Consider the following 14,982-nt stretch of genomic DNA (forward strand, 5'->3'; position numbering starts at 1 on the left):
TCCATATTACTCAAGATAAAATGTAATTGGAATACTGTTTTTAATCTCAAATTTCTCTTATGAAATTCACTAAACTTTATTAGAACATTCACTAAACTTTATTAGAACATTAGCAATGCATCCCAGCATTGCCCAGGTGTTATGACCTTCAGCCACATTGTATTATTTGTTTCTTTCTTATGTGCAAAATCAGTACACGAGGTGTGTTAAGCGCACAACTCTTCTTTATAAACATGTTTTTCAGTCATTTTGTGATGAAAAATACTGAAATTCTTGACACCAAAAACATGTAGAATAGCAGCTTAGATTAGAATGAAATCCTAACATCGCCTTCAAAATGACCTAGACATATGGATTTAAAGAATTGGATGATGTATGAGGACATAGAGGTATCCATATTGCAGAAAGTAAGGTACATGGAAAGGTGCTTCATTGTGAAAAGCATCATCTCTAATGTTAAGGCAGACTGTACACTTCAACACATGTCAAGTGAATCCGACAATGCTCCTGGGTAAACTATGTTTTGTATAAGCCAAGTGTTAATAGAATAAATATACAAGTCATCTGCACTGCTAACTCGAGAGCATGCAACATATAGTTGTCCATGAGAAAAGCAGGGTACTTGTAAATTGAGACCCACCATTTTTAGAGTTTGACCCTGGACTTTGTTGATTGTCATAGCAAAGCACAATTGCACTGGGAAGTGGAGGCACTTGAATTGAAACATTTGAGGGAATAAAGGGCGTATATGGAATGTATGTGATCTCTCCTTGATGACAGCCAGCAATAATGGTTGCTTGTAGGACATGACTTGTCAGTGTAGTTACAGTCAATTTTGTACCATTGCATAGTTGTGGTGGGTCGAAATTCCTCAAGAGCATGAATTTTGTTAGCAGGAACTAATTGGTCTGCTGACGGTTTCCAAAGTTAGTGAAAACGCTAATCTGATAAATGAAAAGTTAGCTTTGCTTTAGGAACAACTAATGCAGTGGCAGTCCTGTCTGTGGCTTGTAGAGAGTTGAGAAATTCAACTGGATATTCAACAGTGGCATGTTCATCGATGGTAACATCAATGAAGACAAACGTTGAAGCACCTCCAGTTAGAATATAGAGGAATTCATGGATTACTTTATCAACGCTTTCATTCTGAGGTGTTAGAATCTCCCCCCCCCCTCTCATGCTACGTTTTTGAAGTTGTCTTGCAATGTGGGAAATACCTTTTCTTTAAGCTCGGCCAATGTAGACACCATGTACCCACACTACAGTACATGCTGTTGCAGGGTGTTATTGAACAGTAAGGCACCATTTCCAATTTGTAGAAGTTGATGAAAATATTCCTCAGTTAAGGGGTCATTGTATAGATGAGCTTGCATATTGCTTAATGAAAGCTGACAAACAAACCTCCACAGGGGTGAAAACTTCAGACACACATAGATGTCATCAGCTTGCGTACCCTGTAGTATAACTGGTAATATTCAACAGAAATCTCCTGTGAAGACAACAGTTAAGCTCCCACCCCGCCCCAAAACAGCAGTATTGTTTCTAATATCCCTTAGTGACCTATCTAGTGCTTCTAATGCACCACAGAGTGCCATCATGCATTCATCCCAGACACTAAGTGTAGTTTGGTGCAGAACTTCCCCCGTCAGTGATCATTTTGAAGTATTACACATTTGGGCATCGCCAAAGTGAGTTTTCTTGAGCATGAATAGAGGCAGTTTTTTTTTTTTTTTTTTTTTGCAGCCCCTTGTTTGTGGAGATAAATGAGAATGTCTTTGTTTTGGTGGCATGGCTGAAAAGAGCAAACGATTAAGGAATAAACAAGATGGAAGCCATAGCAGTTTGAAGTTGTGCATTGTATAATTTGATTTTTTAGTAACAAGTGAAAAGATGTGAAAAAATTCATATGTCAATTTGTATAACGTTATTATAAGAAGTGGTAAACTGTGAATGATTTGGCTGTGTTCTGTTTTGATAAGCATAATGCATTCTGTTAGCTGGTATATAGTGGAGTGGATTAATGGCGTAATGGAAGTTATTGTTTGTCCAGAAGTGAAGTGGTGGGGGTACAATTTGCATGAAAGTGATTTATGTCCATTATGAAGGGTCGCAAACTATGTACTGTTTCATGGAATAAAAAAGGGGTTAATATGATTTTGGCCAGAAATCATGTTTTCAAAATTATAGTTTCCCCACTAACCACTGAAATTTCCTAATTTTTAACTGTTTTTCAAATTTTGTTTATATGCACGTGGGAAATAATTTGTTTTTGAAAATTTAATTTTTCTGAAAGAAATACTGAATGCCCCTTCCCCCACCTCAGCCACCCGCTTTCAGGTGAAATGCAAATCTCCTGTATGGAAAACTTAGGAATGTGAGGAAATTGAGGAAAGAAATAAGTATGTGTTGGGGAGGATGTGGTGATGATGGATGTCTTTTAAGGGGCACACTCACATATAGAAAATGTTGATGTATAAAATGCTTGCAATAGTTGACTTATGGAAAAGATTATAATTTTAAATTCTTGTAATCCAAATATGTCAATGAAAATAAAGTTTAGTTGGTAGCGGAAATAGTACTTGAGTCTTTTGACACCCCATACATCAAAATCAGCAATTTGGATTAAGTCCACCTTGGTCGGCCTGATCAAGATGCTGAACCCCAGCAAGACGTCGATGTCCCATCACATTCTGGGTGGGATGATCTAGGCCAGCCATAAACAGCTGTATTTATAAATTAAAATTATACAAGATTATTCAATTATTTATTAAATAATTATTTTCTTAATGTAATAAAATGTATAATAGTTAATTGAAAGAAATGTCATAATATATAATATATGGTGTGTGTGTGTGTGTGAAGGTGCGTGGCTTAGTGGTTAGGGCATTCAGCTCACGATCGTAAGGTCGTAAGTTCAATCCCTGGCGACGCGTTGTGTCCTTGAGCAAGACACTTTATTTCACGTTGCTCCAGTCCATTCAGTTGGCAAAAATGAATAGTACCTGTACACTCTATGTCATGCGGAACCTCCCTAAGACCTACGTTAAGGGTACACATGTCTGTGAAGTGCTCAGCCACTTGCACGTTGATTTCATTAGCAGGCTGTTCCATTAATCAGATCAACTGGAACCCTTGTCGTAACCAACGGAATGCCACTTTGGGATATATATATATATATATATATATATATATATATATATATATATATTCCACTCATGATTAAGTCTGCACAGCCAAAACAGCAGTCTTTAATGAAATAACAAATAAATGAACCTTAAGTCCTGCACTTACCAAATTCCGACCATCATTCCAGCTCTCATCTCAGTTATTCAACCCCCACCACCGATCTGTCACCTATCAAAGTAGTGTCACTATTTTCAAAGGTTTAATAACAAGGCTTTAAATTATAAGCAATATTTCCATGAATTTAGAGCAGCATAGTAACAAATGTTAACTACAATCAAGTTCCATCTGCAAGACAAGGTGACCAGGACTATAACGGACAATGGCAAAAACTTTGTTGTGGCATTTATGCAGTTTGGTGCAGAAGTTGAATTCTTGCCAGATATTTCTGAGGCTGCTGCCAATCCAGACATGGAGGGTGTTGAGAGTGTGGATCTGGACATGGATCCTGAGGCTGGGGATGTGGATGAAGTTGAGTACATCTCTGTTGATACCATTCTTGACCAGTCCACCATCCTGGGCCTAAACTTGCCAGTGCACATGAAGTGCGCAGCCCATACCTTCAACTTGGCAGCCAGCATGGATGCTGACAAGGCTCTTGACACCACTTCGTTCAAGTTGGCCAACAGGAAGGCCATGAAATCTACAGCACAGTGGTGGCAGACAGCATTCTAGATGGATTGAAGAGGAGGCTGGTGGTCCCCAACAGTACCAGATGGAACTCCTACCTATGACTTTGCTGTTGTCCTCAACGACCTGCTGGAGAAGAATAGGGAAGCTGTCCACAAGGTGATGACACAGCTGAAGCTGCAGACTTTCACTGATTCTGATATCGGCTTCCTGATGAAGTATGCCCAAGTGATGTCTAATGTTGCCAAGGCCTTGGATAGAATCCAGCAGGAGGAGTCTATCAACTGTTGCGGCTACCATCATGGTGTTGAAGGAGGCCAAATTCAAACATCTCCTGTACTGTAGTCCTCTGGTAGACGTGATACTGGCAGGTATCATGAAATGGTTTGGGCTCCTCCTAGAAGACCTGGAGTACCAGCTAGCCACTGCCTTCCACCTCAAGTTTCACCTGTTCAGGCTGGAGCAGTATAATAACAGCCAGGTAAACAGTAACAAACACCATGCAGACTAATGCAGATGGCAGCAGCACCACCAGCAATGATAATTGGTACAAGTATAGCCATATGGCTAAATAGTCACCTTGTTGCAACCAAATGGTTTTGAGTTTGATCCCTCTGCACATCACCTTGAGCAACCATGGGCTGTCCAAAGTCTAGTGAATAGGTTTGGTCAACAGAATCTAAAAGAAGCCTATCGTATATATCTATATATTTGTGTGTATGTCTGTTTGTCTCTTTGATTGACATTGTAAATGAATGTCATTCATTTTCAATATTCCTTGAAAACCTGTTTGACTATGGGAAAATATTACCTTGCTTAGAAATAAAGTTGGTAACAGGAAGGGCATCCAGCTGTAGAAAATATGCATCAATAACCTCCATCCAATCCATACAAACTTAGGTAACAACTTTTAAAATGCTGAAGAAATACTTTGGGATAAACTGAATTATTATAGTATGATAGGATTTGTAAAGGAATAACTGATTGGGGAGTGATTCTTACTACACAATGGAAGAACCTTGTGGTATTCCACTGTACTAGTTGATTCCATGTTTCTTTAAAGTAACCATGAAAAGCCATACCCCCTTTTACAGATTATGCCCCTTCCTTTCTTTCTTTAACTGCCCCTTTCCTTCCTTCCTTCCTTCTTTCCTTTCCTTACAATCAATTGCTTTATTTTGGTATTAAGTGAATACACAGAATTGCTCATTAACAACTATTGGGCCACACAATTTTATAATTTAGCCTTCAACATTATTATGTAAAGATATTGATGTGCTCCCTCTCTCTCTCTCTCTCCTCTTAACCTCTTATTTCTAATAGCTCTTTCATTTGTAAAATTTCATTCAATATATTAACTATATTCTTCTCATCCTCCAGGGATATTGACAAAGTGCATGATTTGATGGATGATGTAGCTGAACAGCAAGAGATTGCCAATGAAATTTCAGAAGCTATTTCCAATCCTGTTGGTTTTGGACAAGACATTGATGAGGTAATGATATGATATTTATTGCAATTACTCTGTCTTCATTACATTATAGTTTATTCAGTGTGGTTTCTCTGCAGTGATTTTCTTCATATACACCTACTCCATATACATTACTCTTCTGCATTCTACTGATTTTGAATAAATCAAACTGAGCATTTAATTACCCTAACATTATTCTCTGATTAGATTAGAAATACTAATGAATTATAGACATAAAATTCACTCTTACAGCAGTTTGTGTGTATGAGTGGATTTTCATCATCATATGATGTCTATATTCCTTGCTGGTCTGGTTTGAATGGTTCAACAAGATGCAACCACTCCAATATCTGCATTGGCATGGTTTCTGTGGCAGGATGCCCTTCTGAGCACCTGTCACTAAGCAGCCCCAGAACTAGTAAGATTTTCATGCAATTTGCAAGACTGAGTGAGGCTACAATATAGAAGGATGTGGCTTTATGCTAGGAGATGAAGGGTTAAAGTATATGAGAGAGCCAGAACAGAACAAATTTCTTGCTCTAGAGAAGCTACATGGCTACTCATATTATAGAAGAGAGAGAGAATGACTGGAGTAGAGCTAGAAAGAGATAATAATCCTTTCTACTAGAGGTGCAAGGCCTGAAATTTTGGAAGGGGACTAGTTGATTACATCAAACCCAGTGTTTCACTGGTACTTGATTTATCGATCCTAGAAAGATGAAAGTTGACCTTGGTGGAATTTGAAGACAGACAAACTGCCACCAAACATTTTGCCTGGCGTGCTAACGACTCTCCTAGCTCACCATCTTAATAATAATGATGATGAGGTGTCAGGGTAGGCCTTCAAGATTCAAGGTGAGAAGAAATGGGAAGTGAATGGGGTGAATATAATGAATGAAGGAATATAATGAATGAAGAACAAGTGTTGAGAAATAAGTAGGAAAGAGTAGGTGACAACTATAGAGATCAAGTAAAATTGAGTAATATATGTAGTAAATGGTGACTAAGGAGTGGGAGGTGATCAATAGACATGAGTTGATGGAGAAGAGAGAGATGACATTTGGTTGGGTGGGTTGCAAGAATGTGGAGAGTGGAAGATGAAGATATAATTTGGTGACTGAGGAGGCGATCAATGTAAAATGCAAGTGAAGTGAATAATATTAGGAGTGAAGTTTATATTATGGGACCGCCAAATTTAGGTGGCAAATATACTTCACAATTCCATGCTGCTACTGTTTACTTCTGGCTCAGAGATTTAATATTGCTTGTTTCTCCTTTTTTGAGATAAGCAACAGTTTGTCGCTGGAAAAAGCATATAGTATTTTGCGTTTGGAATGAGTTCTCGTTGCTAGCTGGTGATTATCAAACACTGATGACCAGTTACTACCCAGAAACCCTGGTCTGTGTGTATCATGTAAGGCTAGAGATGGGAACAATGATTTCCCTTTGCAAATACTAATCAGACACAGACAGTGTGTTGTTAGCCAGCTGCAGGAAATGTCCTCCTGGGGCTATAAACAACAGTAGCATCATCACTTATGGGACTGCCACAGTTAGGTGGCAAATATATATCACAATATAGATATATATATATAAAGTTTGTTTTCTATCTTCCTCTTTATGTTTTCATTTCTCATTGTGTTTAACGTTTTTTTGTGATGTCCTGTACCCATATATGCTTGTATGTATACATATAGATGTCGGTATGTACATATATGTCTGGATATATGCATATAATTATATATTATTTATATTATTATATATATATATATATATATATATATAAAATATATAGTTTTAGGGAAAATAACCAAGTTTTAAGAACTCATCGATGAAAATCCACTATCACATATAGAAAAATTAACAATTAAAAGCACAATAAATGAGTATAATATAAAGCAAAGTAAATATCATAAGATAAATATAATAAAATGATTACACGTGTTTCATAACTAATTTTCAAATAGAAAGGAAATTTAAATCGATTAAAATCAATTGAAATTATCGAAAATTAAATTCTATTCAAAAATATAGCTAATCGTCAGATCTTAAGTAGAACAATAATTAGATATATATATCTCAACCAACAATAAGTACCAAATGAATTAATATGAAATACTTATTTTATAAAGATAGAAAAATTATTAAAAATATCAAAATAATAACCACTCAATAATCCTCCCTTCCTCCATTATAATAAAATTTCCTTTCTATTTGAAAATTAGTTATGAAACACGTTATTATATTTATCTTATGATATTTACTTTGCTTTATATTATACTCATTTATTGTGCTTTTAATTGTTAATTTTTCTATATGTGATAGTGGATTTTCATCGATGAGTTCTTGAAACTTGGTTATTTTCCCTAAAACTATATATTTTATCTATAAAGCTCAATTTAATTTTAATTTTTTATAAATTGATTTTAATTGAGTTTTTACCTGTAATTTTGGATTTTGTCCCTAATATTATTATTATTATATATATATATATGTACTTCATGGACATGGTCTTAGCACCAATTTCTTTTGATGGGTTTTTATGGGTTACTGAAAGGAGAAATAGGAGTGCCCATAACCTTTTAAGAGCCTCCAAGAATGATAGAGAAAAAGGGAGGAATAAACCATGACCATTGTCCTGGTCCTGATGTTCGTAACAATGAACTTTCACTTAAGGGCCAGGTGGTAATGTTTAACTAGGTGACATGGTCTACTACCAAAAAATAGGTCTCTATCTACCCTCTTTCAACTAGAAGTCTTTGCTTAGCCTGGGGCTATAATGAAAGACATTTATCCATGGCACTACACTAATTTATTGGTTATGAAGTGAACTTCTTAGCCATATAGTTATGCCTGGACTTCAGTGGTCTGAAGTGATGAAGCATAAATCTTTTGAGTAAAATGTGATCTGTGTATTGATTTAAATCTTTTCTGAAAATTGGTTGGTGTTAAGAAGGACATCCAGTTGTAAAAACCCTGCCAAAACAGACTGTGAAGCCTGGTGCAGTCATCTGCCTAGCCAGTCCCTGTCAAACCATCCAACCCATGCCAGCATGGAAAACGGACTTTAAATGGTAGTGAAGAGTTGAACTGAATTGTGAAGAATTAAGTATATTGCCTAAATAAACATGTGTAAAAGATAAGAACTGAACACAGAGTATTTTCTTTTTGTTAAAGGTACAAAACTCTTCTAGTTCATCATCATCATGTAACGTCCATTGTCCATGCTTGCATGGGTTGGACAGTTTGACCAGAGCTGGGGAGCTGCACCTGAGCCCAGTCTGATTTGGCATGGTTCCTATAGCTGGATACCCTGCCTAACACCAACCACTTTACAGTATGTTGTGTGCTTTTACGTGGTACTGTATGTGCAGTTTTATGTGGCCCTAGGTGCTTTTACATGGCACCACTAAGAGTGCTTTACACCACCAGAGATACCAGTCTTAACACTTCTTCTCTAGAGTATGGGTCTTCTTGAGTACAACAAGGCACCAGGCACCTTGGTTCTTTGTCATCTCGCCTGAAAGGGCCAGCATCTTGAGGTCATTCTTCAGTACTTCATCCCATGTCTTCCTGGGTCTCCCACATCCTCGTGTTCCATCTTCTTTGAGAGATCGGCATTTCTTTATGGAGCTATCAGCATCCATCTGACCAAACCAGCGCAGTCTTCTCTATTGCACACAACTAACATCTCTCTCAAAACACTAGCACACTGTCAAACACGTACACTTACATTACACATCCAGCACAGCATACTAGCCTCATCCCTTTCTAACTTTTGCATGTCCTCTGCATTCAGGGCCCACTACCATGTAGAATCGTTTTCAGTTAATTCTAGCAGGAATACTTCTCAGAATCAAGGCTTTGTTGTGATGATTAAGAAATCTCATTGTTATTTTTTGTGTTTTTTGATTATCAGGATGAACTATTACAAGAACTTGAGGATCTGGAACAAGAAGAATTGGAGCGTGAATTGCTTAATGTTGGAACACCTGTCACAGATCAACTGCCGTCAGTACCAACGGGTGAACCTGAATTGGCTAGTGCTTCCAGTAAGAATTTGACCATTTATCAATTCATTTATGTTGCTTATTTATATATTTTTTAAGATAGTTGCACTGAAATTAAAGTCAACCACAGGCTCCAAATTTTATTTCTATGGGCAGTTAGTATGAACATTTCAACAAAGATCTATAACACACTCTCGTGCCAAATGTTATTTCAGTCTCTTACTGATAACAGTTCAACCACTATAGTTGAAATCAAGATTAATCACTGTGGTGTTGTATATATTGTCTGTATTTGCTGTTAGTTAGAAATCCTAGTATTTAGATAGCTAGGGTATGAATTCAAGGAGAAAAAGTTCACTGCTTAATACTAAGCAGTGTACTTCCTGCTTTTCAATTACTAGTCCAAAGGGCATAATCCAGTTACTTTTAGGGATGTTGGAAAAGTATATCGCTCTCTCTCACTCACAGACACACACCTATGTATATTGTTTTATGAGAGGAGGAAAAACAAGTAGTCCTTGCTGAAGATGGTAATGCAACCGTTTCTAAGACTGATAGAATGGGTACAATGAGGAGGCTGTGCATCTCTGGGTCTGTAGTTATGGTATGTTGGTAAATGATTATTTGTAAATCAGTTGCACATAAACAATTCTTGCTTTCTTCAGAAAGAAGACATACCCAGAGCATGAGCACTATTCCCAAACACTAAATCACTTGCCTTTTTATCACAAGACACTTTTGATTTAACCATTGTTAGTTTATCACTAGAATACTTGCCTCCATTTTCATAATGGATGATTGAAACTGGTCATGACCACATATACACACACACACACACACACATATATGTATATATATGTGTGTGTGTGTGTGTATGTTTATGTGTGTGTGTGTGTATATATATGTTTGTGTGTGTGTGTGTATATATATATATATATATATATATATACTAGCTGGTGTACCCGGTAATTCCCGGAGGTAAAGATGTTCTATTGAAACGCCCTATTACTCTGATATAAAAAAGCAATTTCATTATAACTGTCACAAAAGGTGTATTTTCCGTCACGAAAAAGTGCAAAAAACTGTCAGCGAGAGGAGGGAGAGATTGTATATAAATATATGAATGAAGTGTTTGAAGAAAGTGCAATAATAACGTTCACTCACTGATGGTCGCTCTCAGTAACTGCCCTTAGCTTATGGAGTTCTTGTTTTTATAATTATTGAAAAGCAGCCAGAAGGATAGACATATTGTTGAGAACAAATGATTTCGTTGGAGGTCTATTATCTCCATTCCAGCCCCTGGTGGTCTGGAAGAGGTTAGAAAGGTCAAGTGGCAAAGACATTATTCTGCTTAGTGAAGGCATCTGGGAAATGTGTAATTGCTGTCATTCACATAAAAATTGTTTTACCGTGAGAATAGTGCTGTTGAAGTGTTAAGTAAAATATGGCAATCAAGGATCGAATCCGTGCTACGCTTTCATGAACCCACTACAAATACATTGTAGAATAAAAAATTCATCTACTGTCATGAAAAAGTGTACCAGTCCCCAGTCAAACCGTCCAACCCATGCCAGCATGGAAAGCGGATGTTAAACGATGATGATGAATGTATATGTGCATATATATATATATATATATATCATCATCGTTTAACGTCCGCTTTCCATGCTAGCATGGGTTGGACGATTTGACTGAGGACTGGTGAACTAGGTGATTACACCAGGCTCCACTCTGATTTGGCAGAGTTTCTACAGCTGGATGCCCTTCCTAACACCAACCACTCTGAAAGTGTAATGGGTGCTTTTACGTGCCACCAGCACGAAGGCCAGTCAGGCGGTACTGGCAATGGCCACGCTCGAAATGATGTCTTTTACGTGCCACCTGCACGGGAGCCAGTCCAGCGCCACTGGCAACAATCTTGCTCAAATGTCCTTACACATATATATATATATATTGTCTTTATATATATATATGTGTGTGTGTGTGTATATATATATATATATAGATAGATAGATATAATTTAGAGAAGAACCACCATTTATATTTATATACATATATATTGTGAAATTTAATTTGGTCTTACTAAATTGAATATTCCTGTACATTTGGAATGATATATTCCCTAATATTATTATTATTATATATATATATATATATATATATATATATATATATATATATATAATGTGTTTGTATATATCAGGTCATCCCATAAGTTCTGTCCGAATTTTGAATAAAGAAAACAAGTGATCAAATGTTATATTTAATTGAAATTTAATAATCAATGTACTTTCCCTGATTATCTATGACTTCCTTCCATCTATTTACAAGCTTTTTAATCCCATCAATGTAAAACTCTTTGGTTTCAAAGCGAAGAACTCTGAAATGTCAGTTTCAACCTCCTCCTGGCTTACGAAAGTTATGTTCCCCTAAATGATTCTGTAAACTATGAAACAAATGGTAGTCTGAAGGAGCAAGGTCGGAAGAATATGGTGGATGAGAAATTTTTTCCCAACCAAGCTCTTCGATCTTCTGTGATATGATCTTTGCAGTGTGGGGTCACACATTGTGCTGATGAAACATCACTCCTTTTTGATTCACTAAATCGGGTCTTTTTTTCTTCAAAGCTTGGTTCAAACACTCTAATTGCTGACAGTAGACTTGAGCATTGATTGTTGCATTAAGTGGTAATAATTCAAAGTGAATTACTCCTTTGTAATCCCACCAGATAGAGAGAAGAACCTTTTTCCCATGAAGTTCCCTTCTTGGTTGTAGTTGAGCTTTTTCCCTTTTACCAAGCCACTGTTCATGACGTTTAACATTTCAAATAGAAGCTCCATTTTTTCATCACAAGTCTATCCAAAAAGGGTGAAATGAGAATGGAGAGAAGAGCAGATGTCAACTCAGGATTTGCTGTTGCTTTCGGACAATTCACTAGGCACCCATTTTCTAAGTTTAGGAACCTTTCCAAGTTGTTGAAGATGACAATGAACAGTTGTATGGTTTGAACTAAGCTTTATTGCCAATTCTTCAACTGATAATGCAGGATTTTCTTCTAGTAATACCTCAAGGAGCTTATCAATCTCAACTGGACATACTATTTGATCTGCATGTTTTTGTATGTATTAATGGTTTTAAAACATTTGAAGATGAAAAATGACCAGTTTTACGTGTTTCATTGTCTTACATGTTTCGATTTTGCTTCATTTTACAGGCCAGAAAGCAAAAGAGGAAGAGGATGAGTTGTCAGTACTCACTATGTGGGCTGAATAACGTGAATCTTTGTTTGCCTGTTACCATCACCACATCAACTAAAATGGAACTAAGAGTTGCTAGCACAACCAACAGACCTGCTATTATTATTTTAATCATTTGCCACAAGACCATAGAAATTGGCTATGTATGACTTAATCTTCTTCTCTCCTTTCTCGCCAGAATTACAATTCTTTTCTTTTGTTGATAATGGCTGGCTGCTTTTGGCCTTTTAGCTGCTCACAACCATTTCTTACAACTATTAGGGTTGTGAAAAATTCTGCTAATATCAATGCTTTTCTACTACAAGTGGTTAATATTAATGCTATTGAGTGCACTTGGCACAATGTGGTTGTCTAACCAACATTTCTGCTATGGTTTAATACCATATGCTAGGGTCACCTTTAGTTTTACATACATACATACATATATATATATATATATATATATATATATATATATATATACTTAGCTAATTTAAATATTTGAAATGGAAAACATTTTTCTTGAAACAAATTATTCTGGCTTAGACTTTTAAGCTGTACTTCTGTCAAAGAGGAAGCTGGGAAGAAGTATAATGAAAATTAATGAAAAGAGGGCAAAATAAAAAGGAAAATAAAATTCCATGAAGTTGTTACTGTGGCTGATGAAATTTCAAAGGTGCAGAGTGGAACTCAATTTCATTCATAATGACTTGTAAGTGCTCTTTTTAAACTATCTGCAGTGGGAATAATGCAAATGCAGAGCAAAAATTTAAAGTAACAGAAAAAAATATATAAAAAAAAATTAAAATATGATGATGATGATAATGTGAAATCATTAAGAAATGTGTGTTTGGGTGTGCACACATATACACACAAACAGCTCTGAGATATATGCAAACATAGAAATATACATTTTAAAAAAAAGCAAAAGAAAATGCCATATATCAAGAAATGTGAGTGAAAATAAAATAAAATGTGGAAAGCATGTTATAAATGAAAATGATAAATAAAATGGTGAAAAGGGGATGTTTTGAACGTTTTTACTGAAACTACATGTAAGTTTTTTTTTTTACCTTTTGTCCTCTCCACCCCAATGTTTGCTCTTACTTTGACAGCTAATATTCCTGTTGCAACTCTTATGACTACTACAAGTACTCATTGCAATTCATGTCTTTTGTATACCTGTTTCGGAAGAAATATCAAATAAAGCTCCTATCCACTGTATTTGCTGTCAGTACATCAAATGATTCTCATGCCCATATGCTGCATTGTTTGTTAATGTAGGTTCTATAACTGCTATCTCATCCCTTCACCTAATGGACTAGATATTTCACTCTCTCCCTTTTTCTCAATAAATGAATTTTAAAAGAAATCTGATTATTTCCTTTTAAATTCAGTCTCCGCTATCTTGATATTTCCCTCGGCAATAATATTGATAATAAGAATATATTTTCATTTTCTGTTAGCATATGTTCCAAGAATATATCTTTTATATATGAATGCATATCTGGTGTTGATAATACAGCCTTTTATTATATATGCTAAGTTACTGTTCCACGTTCCTGCTTTTTGCATTCAGCCAGCTAGAAAACCATTTGTTTGACACTCTCACATACATTCTTGCTGAAGAAACAAAAGCAGGCATTTATTTTTTTAAATTATACTAGTTCTGATTGCTCGTTTAACATTTCTATTCTGTAAATGTTTATTATATATCTTTACTTTTTTTTTTTAGTAATAAAGTAACACCTTCTCTACTTCACAAACTATTTAGAACTTCTAATGGTGTTCATATCCTTATTTGAATAATGCTGTTGGTTTGCTTCCCTGTTGTGAATTTGCAACAATCAATTGTTACCATATTTACTTTAATACCATACTTTTTCTCATTTCTTCACAATCCTAGGTTTTATTTTAAAATATCAATACCTTCCATTCAGAAATTTTATTTCATTACAAAACCTTTCTATTTCCATTCTCTCTCTCTCTCTCTCTCTCTCTCTCATGTTCTTGGTCTTTAAAATTCTTTTATACCTGTAATTTATTCTATGATCTCCAAAGTTGGTAGCAGAGAACCTTTATTTTTCATTATACTATCACTTTTCTTCTTCCTGCTGCTGCTACTACTACCACCATCACTACACCCCTTGCCACTATGAATTTCCTGGTAACTGTTCATTCTAAAATGAATGAATGAATGTGAGAATTCTACTTAAAGACATCGGGACATAGGACATTTGTTTAGAAATCTTCTTTATCAATTCAATAAATAACACTTATTGAGTATTTTGTCTTATGTATCATATTTTTTTTAAATCATTCTTGTTTTAGCTTTTTTTTTTTTTAATATCTCCTTAGACAGGAATGTGGAACGATTTTTGAGATTTGAAAAGTAATCCTGTTCTGAATTTCTTGAATACTTTTATTTATATATATATATATATATATATAT

General features: G+C 35.7%; 1 protein-coding gene across 2 annotated transcripts in view; it reads left to right on the forward strand.

Annotated features, from left to right (window-relative positions):
* LOC106874373 (charged multivesicular body protein 4c) overlaps positions 1–14,816 on the forward strand; it is a 72,073-nt gene extending 57,257 nt beyond the window's left edge. For both annotated transcript variants that reach the window (XM_014922086.2, XM_052968683.1), the window contains exons 3-5: positions 5,194–5,308; positions 9,204–9,336; positions 12,509–14,816. In XM_014922086.2, the coding sequence (XP_014777572.1) occupies positions 5,194–5,308; positions 9,204–9,336; positions 12,509–12,567 (307 nt within the window). In that variant the 3' untranslated portion in view covers positions 12,568–14,816. The remainder of the gene's footprint in view (positions 1–5,193; positions 5,309–9,203; positions 9,337–12,508) is intronic.
* Positions 14,817–14,982: the final 166 nt, after the last annotated feature.

This window comes from Octopus bimaculoides, chromosome 1 (genome assembly GCF_001194135.2).
Source record: "Octopus bimaculoides isolate UCB-OBI-ISO-001 chromosome 1, ASM119413v2, whole genome shotgun sequence".
NCBI classification, from domain to species: Eukaryota; Metazoa; Mollusca; class Cephalopoda; order Octopoda; family Octopodidae; genus Octopus; species Octopus bimaculoides.